The sequence below is a fragment of the Triturus cristatus genome, chromosome 6 (assembly GCF_964204655.1).
Source record: "Triturus cristatus chromosome 6, aTriCri1.1, whole genome shotgun sequence".
Lineage (NCBI taxonomy): Eukaryota > Metazoa > Chordata > Amphibia > Caudata > Salamandridae > Triturus > Triturus cristatus.
The window spans coordinates 1,542,819,261-1,542,845,563 of NC_140589.1; the positions used below are offsets into that span (position 1 = coordinate 1,542,819,261).

The 26,303-nt window shown below is 42.6% G+C and overlaps 1 protein-coding gene across 1 annotated transcript in view; it reads left to right on the plus strand.

Moving 5' to 3' along the window:
• Positions 1-26,303, plus strand: part of LOC146821647 (uncharacterized) — a 1,582,729-nt gene that overhangs the window by 66,017 nt on the left and 1,490,409 nt on the right. The window contains exons 4-5 of the mRNA XM_085609888.1: positions 10,464-10,531; positions 11,160-11,219. Coding sequence (XP_085466014.1) covers positions 10,464-10,531; positions 11,160-11,219 — 128 coding nt within the window. The remainder of the gene's footprint in view (positions 1-10,463; positions 10,532-11,159; positions 11,220-26,303) is intronic.

Here is a 26,303-nt window from a genome sequence, read left to right on the forward strand (position 1 = left end):
TGGCATAGAGTTCCACGCCCTTGCCCCTAACACAGTGGCCGATTTCCCTCCCCTGTTTTTAAGTTTGAAGCCTGGCACTTTGAGCAGGTTTGCTGAGGTGGATCTAAGTGTCCTTATTGTCATGTATGGAGTAAATCTTCTGGAAAGATATGCTGGCCCTAACCGGCTAGTTACTCTGAAGGTCATCGGAAGACGTTTAAACAAAATTCTTTTATGTACCGGGAGCCAATGAAGGGTCTTCAGGGCGGCTGAGGCAGATGTTCTACGGGGGAGCCCTAAGACCAATCTGGCCGCTGCATGTTGTACTACCTGAAGTCTCCTCATGGTTGCTTTATTAGTCCCTGCCAGAAGGCTATTACAGTAGTCTAGCCGCGAGAGTATTAAAGCCACTGCCACTGTTTTCCTTGCGGCAAGCGGAATCAGGTCAAAGAACTTTTTCAGGGTTTTAATTAGGACAAAGCATAGCCCCGCTACCTTTAGTGCAGGAGGTTTGAAGGAGAGAGAAGAGTCAAACCACACTCCCAGATTTTTTGCCACCTCCACCGTAGAAGGGGGGGGGGGGGCTACAGCCTCCTCTGGCTACCAGTCCTTAGGTTGAAATGGATTATTTTTCCCTATCAATAAGATTTCGGTCTTATCAGTATTGCAGCGGAGGTGGTTATTCTTCATCCATTTGATGACCGCCGTAAGACAGGCTTTAAAGTTTTCTTCGGCTTCCGTGGAGTTCTTTTCCAAGGACAGTATCAGCTGAGTATCATCAGCATAAGATGTTGTTTTGATCCCAAAAGCCGAGATAAGTGAGATAAGTGGGGCTATATATATATTAAAGAGGAGTGGACTGAGGGAGGCCCCCTGTGGGACACCCGTGGTGACGGTGCGTTCTGAGGAGAGAAAGGGTCCCAGGAAGACAGCTTGCTTCCTATTCGGCAGGAAGGATGTAATCCATGCCTGGGCAGAATTGGAAATGCCACAAGATTTCAATCTGGCTAGCAAGATGTTATGAGAGATAGTATGAAACGCGGCAGACAGATCCAAAAGGATCAGAACTGCCTTCTTACCGTTGTCTGTAATAAATTTCATGGTATCCGATATCTCCAGTAACGCAGATTCCGTAGAATGTTTCGGGCGAAACCCAGAGTGGCGGGGGTGGAAAAGCTGAGCTGATTCTGAGAAATTGGAAAGTTCTATATGGACCATTCTCTCTGTGATCTTACCTAGAATTGGTAGCATGGATATGGGCCTATAGTTAGCAAGGTTAGAGGGGTCTACATTTTGTTTTTTCTTTAGTGGTTTTACAATGGCGTATTTCCATTCATCCGGCACTATGCCGGTGGATAAAGAGGAATTCATAATATTATTGATCACAGGATTCACTATGTCAATATTATGATGTAGTATCGTTGGGGGGCAAGCATCCAATGGCGAGCCTGATTTACAAGCCAATATGGCCTCCTGGGTCTGAGATAGCGTAACAGTTTGGAAGGCTTGAAGGACAGGCCTGCCCTTCCTATGATCCAGCTCATATTCGTTAATGGGTTCCGGTGGACTAAAAGTCCCAAAATCCTTTTGAATATTCTTAATCTTATCCTCGAAGTATAATGCGATCTCATTGCAAAGCTTTTGAGAGGGAGGAATTTCTGAATGTAGAGCTTTAGGATCTGTACACGATTTTACAATTTCAAACATCTCTTTTTGAGTTTGCTTTGCCATAGCTATTCTGTTATTAAAATATTCTTTTTTGGCTGATTTAATAGCCAAGTGATATTGTTTTCTGAAAGTTTTGAAGATATGCAAGTTGGATACTTCATATCCCCTTCTCCATCTACGTTCAAGTTGTTTACAGTGTAGATGTTGTTCCTCTAAATCTTTCGTAAACCTTGGGTCGTTATGAAATTTTCTTTTGCTCCTTCTGGTGGCACACCTTAAGGGAGATAATTCCTCACTCATGGACGTCATCCAGATGTGAAAGCGGTGAGAGTCCTCTACTGGTTCGCCAGTTAATGTTGGTATCATATCTTGAGCCATTATAGGTAAGGTGGGATTACGGGCTAGTAGATGCCATTTACGCCTCGGTGTCCCCGTGTTACTGTTCGTAGCTATGTGGTCCATATTGGGTATTGGAATAGCCAGAGGAATGAAACAATGGTCTGACCAGGCCTGCGGGATTGGGGCTTCTATTTGAAGTGAAGTGAGGTTGGTACAAACAACATCCAGCGTATGTCCTTGCCTATGTGTTGGCCCCTAAACAACTTGGTTCAGGCCCAGTGGGGTGACAGTTTCCAAGAAGATGGTGACCCCCGGGCTATTACTACATTCTAGGAGTAAATTAATATCTCCAAGCAGTGAGAAATTTGAATATCTAAGCAGTGCTTGGCTGAGGGATTCCCCTAACGCAGTGGTTCCCAAACTGGGGTCCATGACACATTCTCAGGGGGTCCGCAGGCTGCAGTTTTAAAAGCACTGCAAAGTTCCTTGTATAATCATCAGTTTTTGGGCAGCAATAAAAGTGTCAAGATAACACCGGTGATTAATGTACCTGCTGGAGAGAGATGGGGATTTTGTCCAGTGGCAGCTTTGACTAATCTAAGGAAGCGCAGATGGTTAATATGCCTGTTGTGAAGAATGTCTACAATGCATTTTTTTTAAAGCAGTATTTTGTTTTGTGCATGGCTCAGAGGGTGAGAAGGTGAGAGGCACTGTTGGAGGGTAGTAGTGAGGGAATCATTGAATATTGTCAATCATTGAAGATTGCCAAAAGATTGTTGTATTCTGGTGCGTAGTCAGCTCATTATTTACTATTCTATAAAAGCTAATACAATTCAATATATAATGACAAATGTGTTGTAAAATGCACCATTTTCTCCCAAATTTACTTGGGGGAGAGCCCACCAAAGCCCAGTTTGTAGTGGTCAGGCTCACTCGCTGCACTTGGTGTGCTCTGTACAGTGACTGGTGTGACAACATTTGCCAGATCAGCTTTAGGTTTCCAGTCCAGCCATTGGCTGGAGCAGGAGCCTCAGGCAGCAAAATAAAACCAAACAATGATAAGTTAGTCGCGAGTTGCAGCACCGACCTACCCATTAAGGTTTTTCGATTTTTGCAAATAGTTTAAATATAAAAATACTAAAACCGTAAGTAATTCAAGTCTAGTCTTTGTTTGATGTACACACGTGTGTGTTTATTCTTTCGAATTAGTTTTAATGTTTGAAATTTAAATTATGCAAATTGCTTGGGGGTCCCCGGCTTCCAATAGTGACTCTATGGGGGTCCTCTGGAGTGAAAAGTTCGGGAACCGCTGCCCTAACGAGTCCAAGAAGATATTATTATTGCCTGGGGTGCGGTAAATTAGGACCCCAGAAAAGAAGGATGATCCATCTATGGCACAGCAAAAGCCCATGTTTTCCGCTCCTTTTAGGTCATGTAAGGTAAAAGTCTTCCACTGTAGAGTCTCTCTATGGATAATAGCTACTCCCCCCCCCCCCCCTTGCCATCCTCTCTGTCTTTCCTACAAATGGTAAAATTAGGGGGCAGGGCGACTGCAATATCTGGATTGCAGTCCTCCTTTAGCCATGTTTCGAGAATGCATAAAAAGTCTAAATCATTATCTATGATTAGCTCTTTGATGTCCAAGGCATGTTTGACTAAGGAGCGTGCATTAATGAATCCCCCCTTTATTACCGCCTGATGGTGGGCTCCTTTGTGATGAGCTGAGCTGTGGTTAAGGTGCCATCTTTGTAAGTTTCACTCTACAAAGGGGGTGACTCCTGCACACTCCTTAACCAATAGGAAAACAGTTACCAGGGGTAAACCTCCCCACTTTTGCAGCACATCCTGTTTGCCTTACTGCAAACTATCCCAAAATTCAATATTCAGAGGCAAATCCAACATGGTAGAATCTTTCTACCTAGGAAGGCAGCTTATATGCCAGCCAGGGATATGTTTAGGGAAATAATTTGTACACCCTCCTCCTCAGCTACACCAGATTGTTTCTGGGACCAGGTTCCTGTCTCTAATCAGCCTATTGAAGACTCAGGCAAAGTCTAACTTTTTAAAAGTAAATTTTCTACATATTTATTAAAAATAAAATGTCACCACTTAATTGGATTTTTAATAAACATTAAACATAGGGTTGAATTATGTCAGCAGCTTGTCCCAAACTAAAGATAACAAACTTCTGAATTTTTTGAGGACTTCTTTATTCTCAATGGGCAGCTACAGCCCTTCACAGTGAAAATAGCTTTCTGGGACTAGTCACTTTAGGTACAAACTGTAGTAAATTGGGTTACAGGTTGAGGCTGGTAAAATCCCTCTCAACTAGCAACCACAATTCTTATCAGGATGAAACACGAGCAAACCCCAAAACTTGTGCTTAACCCTCTCGTAGCTTGACACAAAAGCAGTCAGGCTTTACTTAGAGTCAATGTGTAAAGTATTTATGCAGTACTTCAGAAAGTAATAAAGTGAAAATACAACACAACCTAACAATACAACAAAACCCGAAACCAATGTAGAAAAATAGAGTAAAAATGTATAAATTATATGACCCCAAAACAACAAAAATCCAATCAATAAAATCAGAAATATGTATTTTTGAAGATTCATGTAACAATAGTGCCTAAAAACACAAATCACAAATCACGAACTGCGGCTATCCTGTTTCGCCAGACTGGGGCAAAGGCACAAGTTCAGGCCTACTGTAATGAAGCGTGGGCCGGATACAGGGATCAGGTTAGACCAGCTGAACAAAATACCTTAAATCCTAGTTGCAGAGCATTGCTAGATCCCACGTTGAGAATGTGCCACACAGCGGCAGTTCTGAGGTGCTGGGAGACTGCGATGTGAGGTCCTGCATCGTCGCAAATGGATACCGTAGACAAAATGCGTCATGAGCCAGTGGTTCCAAGGAAGCTCTGAAGCCATGATGCAGAGTCCTGTGATGTCATCGAGGATGACATCGAGTATGAGCTTGAAATTTGAAGGTCTGCGTTTAGGATGTGTCGGAAAGTGGTGGTTCCAAGAACATTGTGGGCTGTGATGTGAAGTGTTACGTAGGGGATGTATCACATAGCGATGGTTCCAAAGTGGAGCTGTAAGGAAGTGCGTCCTGATGCACCAGTTCTGCCCACAGGCCCACAGCTGGATTGGCAGAGCACCTTCAGGCTCACTTTCAAAGGTCCAGGACTGGGATGTCCCCATCTGGGGGGGTAGTACACACAGCAGACAGAGTGCAGGTGCTAAGTTCAAGGTGGATGGAGCCTTTTCTGTTTCTAAAGCTGTTATCAGGAGGTCAGCCAACTATCCTCTGGAGTCACACTGGTGGTCCTGGGTTCAAAATGCAGGTCCTTCTTGCCGAGCAGCACTACAGTTCTTCGGGATCTTCCAAAGGTCCAGAGGTGTACTGAAGAGTTGGGTTCATTATTTATAACCTGGTGCCCACTTTAAAGTAGGAGAGTGTTCTGAAGATTCCCACATTCTGAGGTATTTGGAATTTCCTTCTTCCCTGCCCTGCCCCCAGCTTGTTTGAGGTCATAATAGGCTAGTGCCTTTGTGATGTGCAAGTGTGGTAGGGGAAAGTTCCTCCACCTCATAAAGTCAGAGATGGTGTATCCTGCTAAAAACTATGCTCCTTTGTCTCACTGTCTGGGAGCAATACACAAAGGACAAATACCGGCTACAGCTAGTCATGTGACCCAGGATACAGGCAGCAGATAACAAATGTTTGGGATAAGAAAATGCCAACTTTCTAAAGCTACAACAATATAGATAATGGGGTGACCCTGTGTCCCGCAGAACCTGGGTATTTATGCTATAACACACATGGTTCTGTTGGGTGATACAATAACTGAGTTAACATGTAATTAATAACTAAACAACCAGAGTTATCTAAATGTTGTCCAAGTTTCATAAAGACTTGTTGAAAATAAACAGCAAGAACACACACCAGATCAATAATTTATGCCAAAAATGAATAATGTATTTCTCTTTCTTTTTTACAAACAAGGAAAAATATGGCTGTCAAAAATTGCATAAACGTATTGCAAAGAGACAGAAGTGACCTTTGTGACATAAAGTGAAGAAAAGGTGACAAGTGATGTCAATAGTGGAGCTATATACAAGACAAACATAAGTGACATAGATTTAACAAAATAGCCATCCTGTCGCATTTGTACAATTATTTACATGAATCCTCCTCCAATTATTATTATAAAAGTAGAGAACAAGGAGAGTGTTTGGACATGGGTAGTTATTAACGCCGACGTTTTGAACCTTTCACAAGAGCGCAGAGTGTAAGGCGTCAATGCGGGTCTTCATCAGGACAAAAAGACAAAGTAGACAGCCTATGGAATTAAATTCAAAAATCAGGTGTGTTCTTATTGCTCTGACAATTAAATTTATATTAGGGTAAGTGAAGAGTGGCTTACCACAGCGGAGAAGAATCTCCTTGGTAAGAATTGGTGTCCACAATGGGATGGAAATTTTACAACCAAACAGAGCACAGCTATTAATAATATGTCAAAAACATATATAGCACTGTATCGGGGTATGGGGTGTAAGGCTTACCAATATAGGTTACCCTCAGTGCTTGAGGGAGCAATGAATTCCAATAGACAAAAAATAATTTATTGCGACCTCCTCCATCCGGTAGGAGGCTGAAAATAAATATGAGAACCAATCAATCTAAAGTACTGAAGTCTTAGTAAAATTAATTTTAACCAAAGAGTTAATGGCCCAGTGAGCGAAGTTAACAACATACCTGGTTTAGAACTGTATAGCTTCCACCAGCCGGTTGGAAACGATAATTTATTATATTACCACCACAATGGGTCGGAAACTGGGAGAAAAACAAATCAAACATTAAATTCCAGTGTATACTGATACACAGGGGGTACAAGCAAGTGCATTGTAGTGAGCATTACTGGCTAACAGGGACCCTTTTAGGTATTAGCGCAAAAAACTGAATATGCATTGCTCATTGTGCACGGGCGCAAGGAGAATGTTCAACAACATCCATAACTCAGAATTGCTGGCTGCTTCTCATGTGAACCAATAAGCAACAGTGGACACTATTACAAAGGCACGGTATATTTAGCATTCCTGTCTAAAAGAGACCCGTTTTTAATATATAAGTGGTCACTTTTGCAGTGAGGAAATGTAAAGGTCTCAGAGCGTGCAGCTAAACAATTAGAACTAGCCACCTAAGGATCCGCTATGTGAAGATCATAAAAAATACACATGTGCTGTTATCTACTCCCAAATGCTAGGAGGGCATACACGAAAGCAGTAGAATGCTCATACCTTGTTTATAAAAAAGAAAGAGAAGTAAATTATTCATTTTGTGGCATAAATTATTGCTGTGGTGTTTGTTCTTGCTGTTTATTTTCAACAAGTCTTTATGAAACTTGGGCAACTTTCTAAAGCTGGCATTTTCAGAAATGTGATTTATAATCCAACTTTGTCATTGAAGAGGGCTTTTAATAACAATTCTTTAGACACCAAACTCGTTATTCCAACCTGCTTTCAATTGAAAGTTATCACATATTAAATGTAATAAGTTAACCCAATGTTATCCTATGGGAGAGGTAGGCCCTGCAGTCGTGAAAAACACATTTAAGAGTTTTTCACTACCAGGACATGTAAAACTTAATACCACATCTTCCAAATTTTTAAATACACTGCACCCTGCCTACCCTCTGAGTGGCTTATATGTATTAAAAGGAAGGTTTAGGTTTGGCAAAAGTTTTTTTTTGCTTGGTCAAATAAGCATTTTAAACTGCACAAACATGCTGCAGTGGCAGGTCTGAGATATTTATAAAGGCTACTTAAGTGGGTGACCCAATCACTGCTGCAGGCCCACTAGTGGCATTCAATTTACGGGCCTTGGGTATAGGTAGTACCAATGTACTAGGCTCTCCCTAAGAACATTCAGTGACATAGGGAGTGTACCACTTACTGGTGACGTGATTTAGAGGTCTGAACTCAGGGAGTGACCTCTTCATTCTTCAAGGAAGAGGAAGTCCCTCTGCCTATGTTGGACTTGAAAGCCTGCCTACATGATGTTCAGAAGGAATGGTGTAGTGTTACAAAAATTGGAAATGGAGAAAGTGATGAGTTTTGTGGATGGTATATCCACTGTCATGTCTAATGTGGAACAAATTAGAGTTAGTACTGTGGAAAATGAAGAGAAGGTTGAAGTAATGGCTTCGGCAGCCGCTTCTGAGTGGAATCAATACAGCTGACTCCAATATTGAAAAGCTTCAGTTGAAATGTGAAGGCTTAGAAAACTGTGCCAGGAGAGACATCAGTCTATGCAATGTGAGGGAACATATACAATGCAGCAACATAACAGAACCCCCTGTTTGCGCATATACCCATATACTGTAATTGAATAAAATACTGAAGGGCTCATGGAGTGGGGCCTAGACAGCCCTCACACAGAGGCTGACCCTGCAACACTGCCAGAAAGGTGCAATACATTGAGAATGCCAACAGGTTCAGATTGTTGTCTATGATGCTAAAATTATCTTGATGCAAGATCTGACTCACAGAACACCCTGAAAGGAAAAGCTCTGAAACCAATAACTGATACCTTGTTGAAAAGTGACATTAAAATTTGATGGACATTTCCTTGCAGAAACCCATAATGTTTGTTCTCAATGTGGAACATCTGGCACTACAGATCAGGCAACGAAGTAGTGGGTGCTAAATTTGGGGTTGAGGAGTACATGATCAGAATTTTTGCAGATGAGATGATACCATATTCCTACTAACCAACCTGGAATCCTTCGTCCTTCCAATTTATGTGCTACTATACCAAAATGACATGGTGTCCAATTTCATACTTAGCATTGACACATTTTTGGTCCTCCACACTAACTACTCAGACAAAGATGTATGCCAGTTTACAGACATGCCCCTTTCAGAGTGACTTGCATCGGTAAAATAATCAGTAAAAAATAAAACAAATTTAAACCACAGTTTAAAACTATAATATAAATATAAATAATATTATTAATTTTAAAAATCAAATAAAACAATGTACCCTAGTATATGGCCAGTGATGACAAAACATTGATTAACCATTCACTATCAAGATGTATTTCTTTATCTTTGCATGTATGTCCATTTTTGGGCCATATATGGCCGGATTTATGCCCATTGTTCGAATAAAAACAAGGAGTTTGTTTTTTTAAAGTGATGGGTCCAACGCTTAAATTGATATTAGCCACTCATACTATTCTGGTCCATATTCCAGTCCATCGTTTCCGCTACTATGTCACTCCTCACAGAGAGTGGCCATATTGAGTCTTGCTCCTGCTCCAATAGCTACAACTGACAAGGGTTTCCGGAAGTAATCTGGAAGAGTTATGTGAATTACTGAAATGGCCAAATGCATGCAGAGACATTTTAAGTCATGGGAAAAATGGACAATTGCCAAGGGCCCCGTCTTTCCAAGGGGCCATTTGATAAAGTGACTGAGACAGTAAGAAAAATGTCTGTACCCTCTCTCCCTCTATCTGGCCCAACCCAGAGTGGAATCCACCCCCTCACATTGTGTCACTTCAAGGAGATCTGGGGCTGTATTATAGAAAGTGCCGAGGGGGTGCACCAGGCATGTGTGCTCCTGGGGCACTTTGGTGTTACAGAAAGAGCCACAGATGCTTGTTTGGCCCTTTCTGCAATACATATAGCACTGGTGCACATCTACCGCCAGCACCATCACCAGAGGGTGTTAACTTATTAAATTAAATATGGGAATCCCTTTGCCTTTGCTCCCCCACTGTATTATAGACAGAAGAAGAAGCTGCCAGGAGGTGCATCAGTGCACCTCTTGATGGCTGGCCTCTGGAGGAGGAAAAGGGGGTTCTATGGAACCCCCAGATATCCTCTTGCTGGCAGATGCAGGCCCCCACTGCACCCGCATGCCATAGGACCTCTCTCTCCTCTAAAAAGTGCAGGTGAGTTGCCACCTGCACAGTGAAACACTGAGCGGCTGCTTCAACGCCTCTCTGTTTTTCACTTGAATGTGCTGACCTAAGGGTTGCACGAGGTCATGGCTGCCATTGAAATAGCGCATTCAATGTAATAGGGCGCACCTGTTTTAGTTTCAGTGCTGATTGACCTGTGGATTCAATGTACTTCCTCATTGGTGCTAGGTGATAAAGAGAGGGATATGCATGACATAGTGGGTAATATACACTGTAAGTAAGGGCATTGCCACCGAATAGGACTTGGGGAAAAGTTCACATTTAGGGACTGGTACTATAAACACATGTTTTAGCACTATTTCGTACAGAGATTCTGAAAGGGTAAGGTTGAAATCATTATTATTTTCAATCATAAGGGCTTGAGTTAGCTGAAAATAGACAATAAATTGTAAGTTGGTCGAAACAGAGGGCCCTAAAATATGTCTTGCCTGGGGCCCTAAACTTCCTTAAGATGACCCGACACTGTACCGTTTTTAGGTATGAAATCTCTGAGAACAGGTTTAAGAAGGAAGCCATTCACATTAACAAATGGAAAGTCTATGGAGGTGTGCACGTGACGTAAGGCAGAGACCTGGGAAATTATGAATAGTCAAAGGAAATACACATGCCATTCATTACAGGAACCGTATGTGTGGGCTGTGCCATTTACGTTCACCTGTCATTTTAAACACCCTGTTACGACAGAAGAAAATGCTGGTATTTGGCATGATGAGGAACTTTATGACAGAAGAAAGAATCATTGACCTAAGGATCAATCTACCAGTATTATAGTTATATCATTATAGCAATTGGTCCATGGTTCTTCTGAGTAGATGTTGTGCTTGTCAGAGACTGAATAGTGCTAGGGAAGCACTGCACAAAATGATGCATACAATTATATAACAAATTATACGTATTTGATTTTATCTCAAGTTGGCTTCCAGTTTCCCCTCCTTTGAAATGTTTTCAAAGTAGTTCATTTTTTTATTCTCAAGAAGTTTGAGAAATTTGGCGTGACAAATGACACATTGTGAAAGTGAATTACAATAAGTAGCTGTTGGGCATTTCATGCCCAACTGTGATGGCTTTAGTACTTAAAGCTGACTTAAAAACGTTTGCAGGAATTTAACTTTTTAGAAAGAAAGCCTGTTGCCATCCTTTTATGACTAAAAACGTGTTTTTTAATCATTCCAGATACATTGGAATATGTTGAACAACCTAATGATGCGTCACTATCCGTCAATCCATTAGAAGGTGCGTGTTTTACCATAATTATTAGAGGCAAACTGAAGTGTTTTTATATCTGTCCTCCTCCTTCTATATAAGACTATTCCTTCTTCCAATCCTGAAACAATGTGGCACTTTAATGAAATAGTTACCTGCAGAGCTAACTTGTTTTATTTCTTGATATCGCTTCAAGTACGTGTCAATTCTAATCATTACACTGAGTACTTTTGTGTCCTCCCCAGCTCTGGAGCACGCAATTTTTTGGGGGGGAGTTTTATATAGCGCTAACTAGACCCGGAGGTATAAGAGCGCTTTACATGAGCACCAGTTACATTACATAAGGATTCATTCATTTTTGTTAGGCACGGAGAGAGTAAGTGATTTGCTTAGAATCACAGAATGTTGAGCGTCTCCGCCGAGATTCGAACCCGGTTCCCCAGCTCTGAGGTCGACCGCCATAGCCGTTAGGCCACATTTTCTCCCCAAATGACCACACCACACACGAAGCTCTGTGACACAAGTCTTTATTCTTCGGCATGCAACTGTTAGCTAAACGCACTAGGTCATAAACTTTATTGACCACACCCAGATAGCTCCCAACTGATTACGTTATTTTATAAGGAGTCCTCTGAGGATCACAAGGGCCCTACTGCACATGATCAGATGACACTACATCTCCCCCTTTGGTAAATAAAAAGTACAGACAACATATATACATTAGAGTACCTCAATGAGTTAGGTGAAGGAGTTGCACTGCCCTCTGGCATCGTAGTATAGACTCAGATGCTTTACCTGGGCACTCAGGTGGACTTATCCCACTCATGATGTCTGGAGGCGACGAACATCGTCTCTCGTAATGGACTCTCCAGAACGTTGAGCGGTCACCATATGTCCTTTACTTATCACAACTCTCAATGGTCAGTATAAGTCGGAGCGTCCGTCTTGCCTGTTTGTTTTTGTTTAACTAGTACTCGGTCTCCTTCTTTGAAAACCATGTCCTGAGTGCATCTGCGGTTATCTCAATAGGCCTTTATATCGCTGTTGTGAGAAGTGTTTTTGACACGAATCTCATCAGTGTCTAATACTCGGCTCAGGGTCCATTGTGATAACTTTGTACCAATGGCTCTCCCAAATAGCAAGGTGCCAGGGCTTTCACCTGTTGTAGAATGAGGAGTTGACTGATAATCACGAAGGCCTAGACACAAGGGTGACCTGAGATTGATTCCTTTAAGCGCAACACGCTGAACCACTTTTTTCAGGGTGCCCATAACTCGTTCAACAATGCCATTTGCCTGTGGCCAGAGAGGTGTGCTTTGCTGATGCTTGAAGTTCAATCCACAAAGAAAGTCCGTAAACTCTCTGCTATTGAAGGGTGGACCATTGTCAGATTTGAGAATGGCCATGCTGCGAAAATATCATCCAGCCTGGACGGTATCCTTTGTTCAAATCAAGATGGCAGAAGACTTTTGCGTCTTTCAGCTGTGTAATCATGTCAGTTATATGTGTACCTGGATATCTTTCTCTCACAATTGCTTTGCTGGCCTGGTGCATAACAACACAAATGCTCACGGCACCTCCACTGTCCTTTTTTGGCACTACAGCTATGGGTAAAACCTAGGGCGTCGGACCAGTAGAGTGCTCAATGATGTCATGCGTTAATAATGTCTAGTTCTTTTTCAATGGCCTCCTGTAAATGAAAAGCAATCCGACAGTGTTGCTGAGCAACCGTATGAATGTCCTCATTAATGTGAAGTTGCACCTTCATTGTCTTGAGTTTCCCTAATCCATGAAACAATGACGTGAGTTGACTTACTATTTCAGAATGTTCATTGAGGTTGTAGTTGATACATATCGGTCCCATGCAAGCAGCAGTGCTGAAACTGAGTAGGCTTGCACTCGATGAAGTACTGTGGAGGACATGAATTGGTGCTTTTACTGTCGTTTTCTTATGCCTTATGGTCGCTACAAATTACCTTGACTTTACAATGGCGTAAAAGCAGCCCATGTGTACACTTTTGTTTTTGATGGCATTAGACGTGGTAACAGAGACAGTTCATTGTATTTTTCTGCCGGCATGATATTGATTGATGCACCACTATCTTTAGTAAAAGTTATAAGGCAGCCATTCATGCCGTCGACATCACCATGGCACATCCATCTTTTTCACTGTCACTCGATGATAATGTTGAAGAGCCTTTGGAAGATGAATTTGATGATGATCAACTTCATTTAGTCTCTGCTTGCCTCAATTGATGTTGCCATTTGCCCTTGTGGGCATGGCTAGAATGCTTCTGGAACTTTCTGGGGTCAATTTTCTCTTCTAGTCTTAAAACACTTAGTTTCTCTTTCGCTTTGCAGACCATTACGAAATGGTTTTCTTTCCCACAACCTTTGAATATCTGTCCAATGGCAAGACATTTACCTTTGTGTGGAAACGTGAATACATGCCTGATTGTGAGAAACATTGTGTTATGGGCCTCCACTTTGTGTTTCTGCTTATTTTTCATGATCATCACGGATTCATTATGGGTTGTTCCAGCTTCCATATAAGCGGCCTGTCGACCAGCACGTTCCACAGCTCTTGTAGCCATGAGTACATTTTCTAGACTAAGATTCTCTCTCAGCATGCGCCGTCTGAACGAATCAGGGAGGCAACCAAAGATGATTCTGAGACTCAAGGCTTATTCGTCATTGAATTAGATGAACTTGCAGTGCTTGATGAGGATTTCAAGTATATCAACAAACTATCCATCTTTTCACTAGCTTTTTGTCTTGCCTGGTTGAAAATGTACCTTTCATATTTGATATTCGGCACTGGATTGAACTTGGCTTTTAATGTTTCTTTGATTTGAGGGTACAATGCTTCATCAGCTTTTGTTATTTTCTTTATCACTTCTTTCACTCATCACTTGCCAGGTTCTTTAAGTATTTGATGATCATTTTGTCAGCTACTCCTTCCAGAGCATCTATGCAGTCATCAACTTTTCGAACAATGTAGTCCATCAGGCACCAATATTCAGCTTTGTGGCTGTGGCAAATGAAGGTGGTGATTTAAAAAACACAGTGGTGTCATAACTTGTGTTGGGACTTACTGATGATGAGAGTATATGCTGTCCCGATGACGGTCGCTGCTCACTTGGACCAGCACCTTCTGTAAGCAACAGCCATGTGCTTACATCTGGGTTGTTGTGCCCAGGCTGAGGTCGTACAGCGTCATCTTCTTTGTTGATGGTCAGTAATAGTTTTGTCTCTTGCATATGTTTGTCACTGCACTCAACTTTGTGCATCATACCTGTTTGTTATTGCCTTTAGCGTTTCTGCTTTGCATGGATGATGTCCCTGCGACTCTTTTTTTGTGCTTACAAGCAGGCTTCTGGCACGCTTTCTGACTGTGCTCTTCTGTAGGGCCTTCTCCTTCTTCTCAGATCATGTAAGAGCTAGAGCGGCGCTTTGACTCCACATAGGCCAACCGTAGACTGCTTCTTGGCAGGGGCGCCATCGCTTTTATGGTGGTGGAGCGTCGCCTCCATGCTGAAAGCTGAAGGACAAAAATACAATGATAAAACATTTTTATTATCACTTTATTTTTCGTCCTGCAGGCTGGAACTGCGAGCCAAGGGAGGGGCATGGCCATCTACACTGATGCGGCAGTTGGTGCACCAGGGAGGAGGGGGGAGTGGTGGCCACTTCAAAGTGCTCATGACTGTTTGAGTGGCCGCTCCTGCTTCTTGGAGCTCACGTGGCACACACAAACAGTTTGCTGGACCTTTCCAAACTCTCAGGGAGAGCAGTCTCGTTTCTTCAGGGCATGAATCTCCTACTCATCGCCAGTGGTTGCGTCTTCCTCAGCTCTGGACCACGCAAATGACCACGTCAAACACTGAGCTCTGTAACACACGTCTTTATTCTTCGGCATGCAACCGTTAACTGAATGCACTTTGTCTTATACTTAATTGATCATACCCAGACACTCCCAGATACCTCCCAACTGATTACGTAACTTTGTAAGGAGCCCGCCGAGGACCACTAGGGTCCTACTGCTCATGATCACATGATACTATAAGTACTACTACTATTTGGTCAATAAAGATTTCATTGTATGAAGGTGGCCCTGCTCTGTAGAAAGCAACCATTTAACTCTAAAACTTATCTTCCTAAAAAGATACGTTGCCCACCCACCAATCATAAATCTCACATTTTTACAGACTCTTCCCCATCTAGGCAAGAGTGTAAGTAAGGGATTCTTTCTTTGAGGTTGGCAACTTGTACATTTTCCTGACTCAGGTTTTTGGGTTTTTAGTAAATGTTATCCATTGGACCTGCTGAAAAAGCCTGTATAAATTGACATGATGTTAAGGAGGTATGTTTACAGGTTGTTGTAATGCCCTCCCTGAGATATGAATAAGTTTAAAGAGGGCATTGTTTGACAGGGAGCTTTTGTATTTAATTAAACTATTTTTACATCAGGAAAAACAGTGCAGCTGTCTCCGGGACCTATAGTTTCCAATATACAGAGAGTGAGAGAAAGTGGATTTTCAGCCTCCCTGAGGCAATGACGTTTATGGGTCAACACCCTTGGAAGCATTGTCAGGCACATCATAGATCAGAGTAGAGGTGTTTGCATTTCTCACCTCATGCTATTGACTGGTGTATTACTCTGCTTCCAAGGGAGGACTTCCATTGCAGTGGACGAGGTCCTTTTTTTCAGCTTCTGACAGGGAAAACATTTGTAAGGGGCCATCTAGAAAATAACGCTTCACCATTACCATCATATAGGCAGCGGATCTTTTACATAATGTTTTGTATTACCACAGACTTAATTACTTTATTATTTGAATATGATGTGCTTTTTGAAAGATTGCTAAAATGTGCTATTTTCCCAAAATATGATTTGTGTACCTTTTTGTCAATTATTGTAAAACGAGAATAAGTATTCTAATATTTTAATTTACGTATATAATCTTTTATAATTTTTTATGCTAGGGCAGCCAAGCATTTGAAAATGGCTCTTTTGTTTACATGTGAACAATAACATTTATCATACACTGTGATTTAACATGAGTCCGTTTCAATTTTGTGACTCATGATACAGGATTGAGTCCTACGTTCGTATTTATAATCTCATCAGGCCGTCTACATACACTCATTGCTTTGATAAGATAAGGAGTGACATGTTGTAAGGAGCCATGCTCTGCTATTTTTAGTTCCGTGGTGTATAAATGTGTTATATATTGCCTTACTTTGACCTTATTATTGTGTAAACTTGAATAACAAAACCAATAACTCAGTCAGCTAATCTCTTGTGGTGTGCCACATGGAATGAATTCAGATCCCAGCCCAGTACAGCCTTTCATCTGCATGAGGTGGGATAATTAAATGGGAAATAGTAACACCTGCTATTTACAGCGCTGACAAATGACAGAAGTGCACTATGTAAAAGACAAGTTATTTTCATTTTCATCTTTGTACTTAATTAAATAGAGAGCTGAAAGTCAATTATAAATCCTGTGTAATGTGTCACATCTGCACCGTAGATGGCTGTTTTTCTCTGTGCAATCCTTCCTATCTTCTCCCATAGCAATGTGTTTATTTATGCAGTTGCCATGGCACAAGTCCTACGGATAAACAAGAGCCATTGAAGAGTGCTTTTTGAAGCAGCATCCTTTTCACTTAGTAATTTGTAGCATAGCTCCTGAGGCAGAGGTGTTTGTGCTTCTCAATGTTTGGAACAGGCAGAGTCCTCCACTTATGTCTGAGTTGCCATCTGCAGCTGTGTTCACGAAATGTAAAACATGAATGTAGGACTTTTTATTGGGGGAGACCATAACACTCATGCGGTACTTAATGTTGGTTCTCGATGAGTTTTACTCTTCTAGTTGCCATAGGCAAGTCCGAGTCTTCTTTCTGGTTTACATGGAGATAAAGATTGGGAAATACGGCTCTCATTCCCAGAGGGCCTCCAATGATCCCTTAAGCATGTGCTGTAATAAAGTGTTGGGTAAATGATTTATAGTGGTGAAGGTCTAGAGAGCCTTTAGGAAGACTATTTCTGCTTTGAATCTCTGTTGAGGAAATGACCAGGAAGAATTTAACCCTGGCCATTTTCTTAAGCACTGTGGTGGGACCACTAAGAGTTTCTCAGCTGACATCAATGTTCTTGTTGGACTTTAGGGAGAAAAACATTCGTTCAAACATTCCAGTGCCTGCTAAATGACAACTTATAGGCAGTGTCAAATTTTAAAATGAATTTTGTACTGCTACTGGTAACCATTTCAGATACTAGGCGGTATTTGCCTTCTAAGGAGTGTTTGGACCCACTCTTGTTGCAGAGTTCTTCAGCACCAACATTTTATGTAGATTTGATTTATAGGTTCTGGCCAATAAAGCAATTCCATAGTCCAATTTTTCTCCATTCACAGTTCTGGCTATGCAAGCTGTACTTTTTCTGAGATAATAAATATCAGGACTTCCGTAGGCGAATGTGATCATGATTGGAAGATTGAATAACATAACATGATAAGTTACCTAGGCCCATATGTATGAAAGCAAAAATTAGTCGCAAACGCTGCGAATCGCAAAAAGCAGCGTCTGCGACTGATTTTTCGCAATTCCACATGTATGACACACATATTTAGAGAAAACGTAGAAATCGCTAATTAGGCTGCGAAACAAGATTTTTGCGATTTTCCTAGCGATTTCTTAAATTGCGATTTCTCAACCTAGCGAAATTCGCTAAAGGGATATCGCAAAATAAGAATTCGCTGACACGTATGAAAAAATCGCGAATTGCGTATTCACGAAATTTGCAAATTAAGAAATCGCTATTAACACCAATTGCATGCAGGTGGTAAACTGGTACAAGGTACTTAAACCACCCCACAATGCAACAGACCCACCCACAATGGCAGCAATGTTCGTGATAGCCAGGAGGCTGCGTATTCGGGCTCTTGCACAGAGGAGAATGAGACAGGAACGTATATTCAGGCTGCGCATCACTCTGTTCCAGCACACTGAAGAGGGCATCTATGACAAGTACAGGCTGCACCCACAGACCATAATGGACCTGATTGAGGAGCTGAAACCCTACTTGGAACACCCTACACGCAGGACACAAACAATTCCCACACATGTGCAGGTCCTGTGCTCCCTGCACCTCCTGGCGTCAGGGAGTTTCCAACGGGTAATAGCGGAGGTTGGTGGGGTGTCACAGAGTGTACTTTCGCGCTTTCTCCATGCCTTTCTAGATGCAATGCTACAGAGGCTATCACATCACATCACATATAATTCCCCACCACCCAACAGGCATTACAGCAAACAAAACTGGACTTCTACCAGATTGCACGTTTCCCCCACGTCATTGGCTGCATCGATGGGACCCATGTGGCCATCACACCCCCATCAGCAACTGAATATGTCTACAGAAATCGGAAATGCTACCATTCCCTCAATATACAGATTGTGTGCAACGCAAAGTATATAATCACAGACATCGTACCCAAATACCCCGGCAGTACACATGACTCTTTCATCTTCAAACACAGTGGAATACACAGACGTCTGAGTGCTGGAGAGTTTGGGGAGGGGTACCTGCTAGGTAAATTCATGGCACACATCAATACATCCACTACATCACTTGAGCGGGGGGGGGACATTGACTTACCTATTGTGTTTGTCCATGCAGGTGACAGTGCCTATGCAGTGCGCGACTTCATCCTGACCCCATATCTGGATCCTGCAAATGCAAGTGAGAGGAGCTACAACAGGGCACACAGATCTACACGCTGCGTCATTGAGCGTACCTTTGGAATCCTGAAGAGCCACTTCAGGTGCCTACATAAAAGTGGAGGCGCACTGCAATACAGCCCTGAGACCTGCTGTAAAATCATGGCAAGCTGTGCAATGCTACATAACATGGCAATGAGGAAAGGCACCAGAATTGATGTGACCGATACAGACACATCGGATGACGAGCGCCCTGCTCCCTCTGCCAGACCTGCAGCACGAGTTGGGGCAGCTGCTGGACGCCAGAGACAGACAGAGATCACACAAAACTACTTCTAGGTGAGTAATGATGAAATGAGACAACAAAGCTTGATGATGTGTGAAGTGTTTATTCACACTTCACATTAAAGAAATAGTAGCTGTCCCCAGCACATGTTGTGCACACAGTGCAGGTAAGGCACAAGTAACTGTGCAAACAGCATTGTAGGGTTCATTCACCCACGTTGCAGTAAGTGTCACCGCACATGTTCACCTCCTTCGGTGACGTCCAGGCTGAGTGCCCCCCATGGTGTTCCAATGTCCTGCGCCCTGTCTGGCACTGCGTCGTCTTTCCCCTGGCAAGGTAGGAGTGACGCTGCTCTGACTTGAGGTGTCCTCACTGTCGGCAGAGGCCATGAGTGCGCTGCCACCAGCATTGGCCGTCTGCAGCTGCTCCACAGCAGTGGTTACCTGCACAAGTCCTCGGGCTATATCCTGACAGCAGTGTGCCATCTCGACCTGAATAGTTACGCTTCTGCGTGTGAGGGTGCTAGTGGTGGTGCAGAGGCGGTTCACGGCCTTCGTGTAGTTGTGGAGGCGTGCATTGGCACGTCGGCCAACCCTGTCATTGGCGGCTTGGTTTTGCCTCAAAGTGTCACAGAGCTCACGGATCGCCCCTGCCATGGCCATGAAGCCCTCCCCCATGTTCTTCTGCTCATTGTGTATGCGGCATAGCTGCCTATTTATTGATCTCAGTGCTTTGCTTTGCAGGCGCTGTTCCTGCAGCATGCTCTGTTCCAGGCCTGAGAACATGGATCCTTCTGCTTCAGTCACAGTGCTGCTCCTGGGCCTTGATCTGCATGTGTCCTGTGGTCTACTCCTTGGCCTTTGCGTGTCATGAATGGGCATGTGTGACACACCCTGACTCCCCTCTCTCCTGTCGGTGTCATCCCCTGTGGCAGGTATTTCGTCCTCAAATGGAGGCAGTGGGGGCACATGTGCGTGCTTCCTGCGCTGGATTGGCTGCTGCTCAGTGTCGTCACTGGAGTCCGCAGGGTGTGCAGGCTCCTCTCCCTCTGCGCTGTCTTCTTGTGCCCTGGAATGTGCTGTGGATGTAAAGGGGACTACATGAGTTTGTGTTATTGTCTGCATGTGGCAATCAATAAAGTTCCTTTTTTTTGGCTACCTCTGACACTGTATCATTCACTTATCCCCAACCCACATGTTGCATTAAATTTCTTTAGTCTCATGGACACACTGTCAGACATAGTACTACGAGTCCCATGATGCATTGCTGGGTGTGCTGTAAGACCTGGGCTGGAATGACATTTTGGGAGTTTACTATGCGCATTTGGGGAAGTGTGCATGGGATGGGGAGGAGTGCAGATTGATTTTGCATGCATCTTACCTTGACTGCTGGATGCAGGGTCGGAGCTGTCTATGGCAGCCACACCACCAACGCTCTCAGGCAGGAGAGTTGACTCCACAAGCTCCTCATGGGGTGTTGGCTGCTCTGCAGTGGATGGTCCTCCTCCAGTCTGATTTGCGTCCTTCAGTCTGGCTGCCACCCTCTCCTTGGACCTCTGGCGCATGTCGTACCACTGCCTGCGCAGCTCTTCGATGGTACGATTGGTGACTCCCACTGCATTCACCTTATTTTGTATTTCAAGCCAACTTTTCCTCTTCCTCGCCTCTGGGATACGCAGTGCCTTCTTGCCGAAGAGGAGCTCATGGCTGCAGACCATCTCCTCAATGAGGACCTCCTGCTCCTTTTCTGAGAACTTATGCTTTCTCTTCCTCTTCTCTGCATCCTTGCCCTCCTGTTGTTTGGTGGAATCTATTGCAGTTGCACTTTCCTGGGATGCCTCCTCACACTCCCCAAGCTGCCTCTGGGTGTGGCTCAGGTGAGCAGGTGCAGGAAATCACTCCAGTTTCCTGTTTGTGATGTCATCAGGCTGCACCTGGTTTGCAGATTCCCGTTTTTGCGATTTCTTAATTTGCGAATTTCGCTATTAAGAAATCGCAAGACGGGTGTCTGAGAATATTTTGCGATTTTTAAGAAATCGCAATATATCTGCGATTAATTTTTTACATCCCGCTTAGCGAACCTCAATTTGCGAATCGCAAAATATCGCAAATTAGGATTCGCTAAACGGGAGTTTGATACATATGCCCCCTAATGTCCAATAGTTAGTCTTTCATCGAAGAGGACTCCCATGGTCAAGACCTTATTTTGACTTGAATTTAGCCTTACAGACTCAAAAGAGTGACAACCAGAGCTTTTGTGGGCTAGTCAGTGCCCATTTGTAGGAATTCAGCCTTGGCTGCATTCACCACTAACTTTCTATTTTTAAATGGTTGAGAAGACCTCAGCAACTTACAGACTATCTACTGCAGATTTTCAAAAAAGATTAAACAAACTGCATTGACTGCGTAGTTATAAAAACTAACAATTCAATTCATATGGATCGGATGTAACAGCTCTGCATACATGTTAAACAAGGCAAAAGTTCCATCATACTCCACTTTAGGTTCAGATGGTCTTAGCTGAGTCTTTGACCATAATATCTCTAGTTTCCCACCCTGAGAGAAATAGCAGGGTGCACTAACCTTGAACTCAAGATCCAGTGAGAGGGATGCACTGTTCACACTGTCACCAATCCCACCATTGACCACGTATGCAATAATATCAAGGACAGCAATTACAGCAGTAAATTGGAGGGAATGGGAATTAATAAGAGAGAAAAGAGATGCACTTGGCTCCATCATTCAAATTAATCATTTATGCTGGGCACTAAGGCCTGCAAGGTGTGATGGGTTTGTCCAAAGGTAATAATAGATATCTTTAGTAACTGGCCACAACTGTTCTGGACTAAATTGTAACAGTGAATGGATGTCTCTTTGTAATCAATTTTCTCGACTTCAATGTGCAACTTGTTATTCTTGAAAATTGACATACCAGAGGTCAGTATCATGTATATATATATGATACTGACATCTGGTATGTTAATTTTCAGGAACAACACGTTTTGTATATATATAATACTGACCTCCTGTATGTTACTGACCTCTTGTATGTTAATACATACAGAGGTCAGTATTATATATATATATATATATATATATATATATATATATATATATTATCTACTGGCGGTCGCCAGTAGATAGTTATAGTTAGGACCGTGTTTCCATAGGAAATCCGCAACATTCTATTTGGAATAACTTTGGCGCCGGTTCACGAATCCTCGCAAATTTTTCAAAACTAATGGGGCGCTACGCTCCGCTCCTACCCTGAAAGTCTCGGGGGGATTCGTCAAGCGGGGGCTGAGAAAAAAGGGGGGTCCCAAAACGCGTTTTCCCCATGCATTTTCCCATAGGACCTTTAGTCCGAGCTACAGCCCGAACGGCTGAACAGAATTACTTGAAATTGGGCAGAGAGGTAGTCCTCAGGTCAGGGATGTGCCTTTTGCAGGTCTGGTGTAAATCTGTTCAGTAGGTCCTGAGAAAATAGCATTTAAATCAATATATATATCTGTAAGCGCGCTCCGTGCGCTTACGGTAAGCTTACCGTACGCGTACGGTGCCGTGCGCGAGCTCAATTCTGATTGGTGGTTACATGACTGTAAACATTCGAATCGGTCGAAATCAGAAAGTATCGGCCGCCATTTTCTGTCTCTCGCACTGAAAAACAAAGGTTGATAACATGAAAAGGGGGCAACGAAGAGAGTTGCAGACCCCCTAGCGTTCGTCAGGGGGTTCACGAAGGACCAAAAAGTATGAAAAATAAATTTAATAATTTTTTAAAAAAATCGCGGAGTGCGCGTACGGTAAGCTTACCGTACGCGTACGGTAAAAAAAAAAAAGAATTAACAATCACATTTAATATATAAATCTAAGGACCCCCAAGGGAGAAAAAAACAATTGATATTTTATAAAAAAAGGCGAGGCGTGCACGGTACGAAATGCGCAACGTGGGCGCTCGGTGCGCGAAGCGCACCGAATGCACACAGCGCGCGCACGGTGCGCGCAAAAATTAAAAATAAATACATAACTTAGCATTTAAAAAAACGTACAAATTCACTGAAAAAACCATAGGTTTCACACACGTTATAGTTAGGAATTAGCATTTAAAAAACCTTACAAAATCACTTAAAAAACCATAGGTTTCACACAAGTTATAGTTAGCTGTACATTTCACTCGTAAAAAACCAATGAAATTCCACGTTATAGTTAGATCAGGTAACTATAACTTGCGCGACCGCAATGCACAATGTGTCATTTCAGATGTCATCATCGATGTCATGAGTGATGTCACTGACCATGTCATAAGTGATGTAATATGTGACGTCATCACCAGTTTATTGTGGGCGCGCAAGTTATAGTTACCTGATCTAACTATAACGTGGAATTTCATTGGTTTTTTACGAGTGAAATGTACAGCTAACTATAACTTGTGTGAAACCTATGGTTTTTTAAGTGAATATATATATATATATATATATATATATATATATATATATATATATATATATATATATATATATATATATATATGTTAATTTTCAGGAATAACAAGTTGCACATTAAAGTGCAGATAATTGATTAAAAAGAGATATCACTAAGGTACTTCCATTCACTGTTACAATATTTGTATATATATAAATATAAATATATATATATATATATATATATTATCTACTGGCGGTCGCCAGTAGATACTTATAGTTAGGACCGTGTTTCCATAGGAAATCTCAAAATTCTATTTTGAATAACTTTGGCGCCGGTTGACGAATCCTCGCGAAATTTTCAAAACTAATGGGGCGCTCCGTTCAGCTCCTACCCTGAAAGTCTCGGGGTGATTCGTCAAGCGGGGGCCGAGAAAAAAGGGGGGTCCCAAAACGCGTTTTCCCCGTGCATTTTTCCATAGGACCTTTAGACGCAGCTACAGCCCGAACGGCTGAACAGAATTACTTGAAATTTGGCAGAGAGGTAGCCATAAGGTCAAGGAAGTGCCTTTTGCAGGTCTGGTGTAAATCTGTTCAGTATTTCCTGAGAAAATAGCATTTAAAAGCATATCAATATCTATACGCGCGCAGGGTGCGCGCACCGTGCGAGCACCATGCGAGCACCCTAACGTGCGCGAGCGTAATTCTGATTGGTGGTTACATGTTAGTCAACGTTCGAATCGGTCGAAATCAGGAAGTGTCGGCCGCCATTTTGTTTGTTTTCAGTGCGAGAGTGAAAAAGGTAGGTGGCGAACGTGAAAAGGGGGCAGGGTAGAGAGTTCCTGACCCCCTAGCCTTTGTCAGGGGGTCCCTGAAGGACCCCAAAGGCAGAATTATTTTTTTTTTTTTTTTAAATCGCGGGGGTGCGCGCACGGTGAAAACCAAAAAAAAATAAAAATTAATACGTAGTTTATTGTAAAATAAATATATAAAAAAAATAATACATAAATAAATTAGCATTTAAAAAACCGTACAAATTCACTGAAAAAACCATAGGTTTCACACACGTTATAGTTAGGAATTAGCATTTAAAAAACCTTGCAAATTCACTTAAAAAACCATAGGTTTCACACATGTTTTAGTTAGGTGGATATTTCACTCGTAAAAAACCAATGAAATTCCCCCGTTATAGTTAGTTCAGATAACTATAACTCGCGCGACCGCCACTCTATCACAAGGATGATGTCATCAGTGATGTCATGAGTGATGCCACTGACCATGTCATGAGTGATGTAATATGTGACGTCATGAGCAGTGGATTGCGGGCGCGCGAGTTATAGTTATCTGAACTAACTATAACGGGGGAATTTCATTGGTTTTTTACGAGTGAAATATCCACCTAACTATAACATGTGTGAAACCTATGGTTTTTTAAGTGAATATATATATATATATATATATTACCTACTGGCGGTCGCCAGTAGGTAGTTATAGTTAGGACCACGTTTCCATAGGAAAACCTCAACATTCTATTTTGAATAACTTTGGCGCCGGTCGACGAATCCTCGCGAATTTCTCAAAATAGGTGGGGCGCTACGCTCCGCTCCTACCCTGAAAGTCTCGGGGGGATCCGTCAAGCGGGGGCTGAGATAAAAGGGGGGTCCCAAAACGCGTTTTTCCCATGCATTTTTCCATAGGACCTTTAGAACGAGCTACAGCCCGAACGGCTGAACAGAATTACTCAAAATTTGGCAGAGAGGTAGTCCCTAGGTCAAGGAAGTGCCTTTTGTAGGTTTGGTGTAAATCTGTTCAGTAGATTCTGAGAAAATAGCCTTTAAATCAATATATATATCTGAGCCCGCTTACGGTACGCTTACCGTACGCTTACGGTAAGCGTACGGTGGCGTGCGCGAGCGCGATTCTGATTGGCTCTTAGATCTTAGTAAACATTCGAATCGGCCGAAACCAGGAAGCGGCGGCCGCCATTTTGTGTATTTCACTCTGAAAAAAAAGAGTGAAAACAAGGAAAGGGGGCAATGAGGAGAGTTACAGACCCCCTAACATTTGTAAGGGGGTCAAAGAAGGACAGAAAAGTACAAAGAAAACATTTATTGATTTTAAAAAAAATCACGGGGTACGCGTACGGTAAGCTTACGGTAAGCGTACGGTAGGAAAAAAAAAAAAAAAAAATGAAAATCAGATTTAAGTGTTTAGATATTAGGGGGCTCTAAAAAGAGCCGTTGTGTTTATGAAATGATTTTTTAGTGGTACCTACAAGTAAGTACCGATGCAGAGTCTAAGGTTCAAGAGGAAGACTCTGTTCCCTTCATCATTGAAGTGCACACCATCTCCTCTATAAATGTCTTGCATGTCATAACGCAAGTTGTTGTGGTAAATGGCACCCATACCATAGTCACGGAGGAAAGCAGAAACAGATTTGTTGACGTGCTTTCTTGCTTTGTCATCGCACCGCGTGCCCACCGTGCGTGCACGGCACTAACTGCGTAAAGTGGGCGCGCGGTGCGCGAAGCGCACCGCGTGCTCACTGTGCGCGCACGGTGCGCGCACGGAACGAACTGCGTTAAGTGGGCGCGCACGCCACGAATGGCGTAAAGTAACTTAGCATTTAAAAAACCGTACAAATTCACTGAAAAAACCATAGGTTTCACACACGTTATAGTTA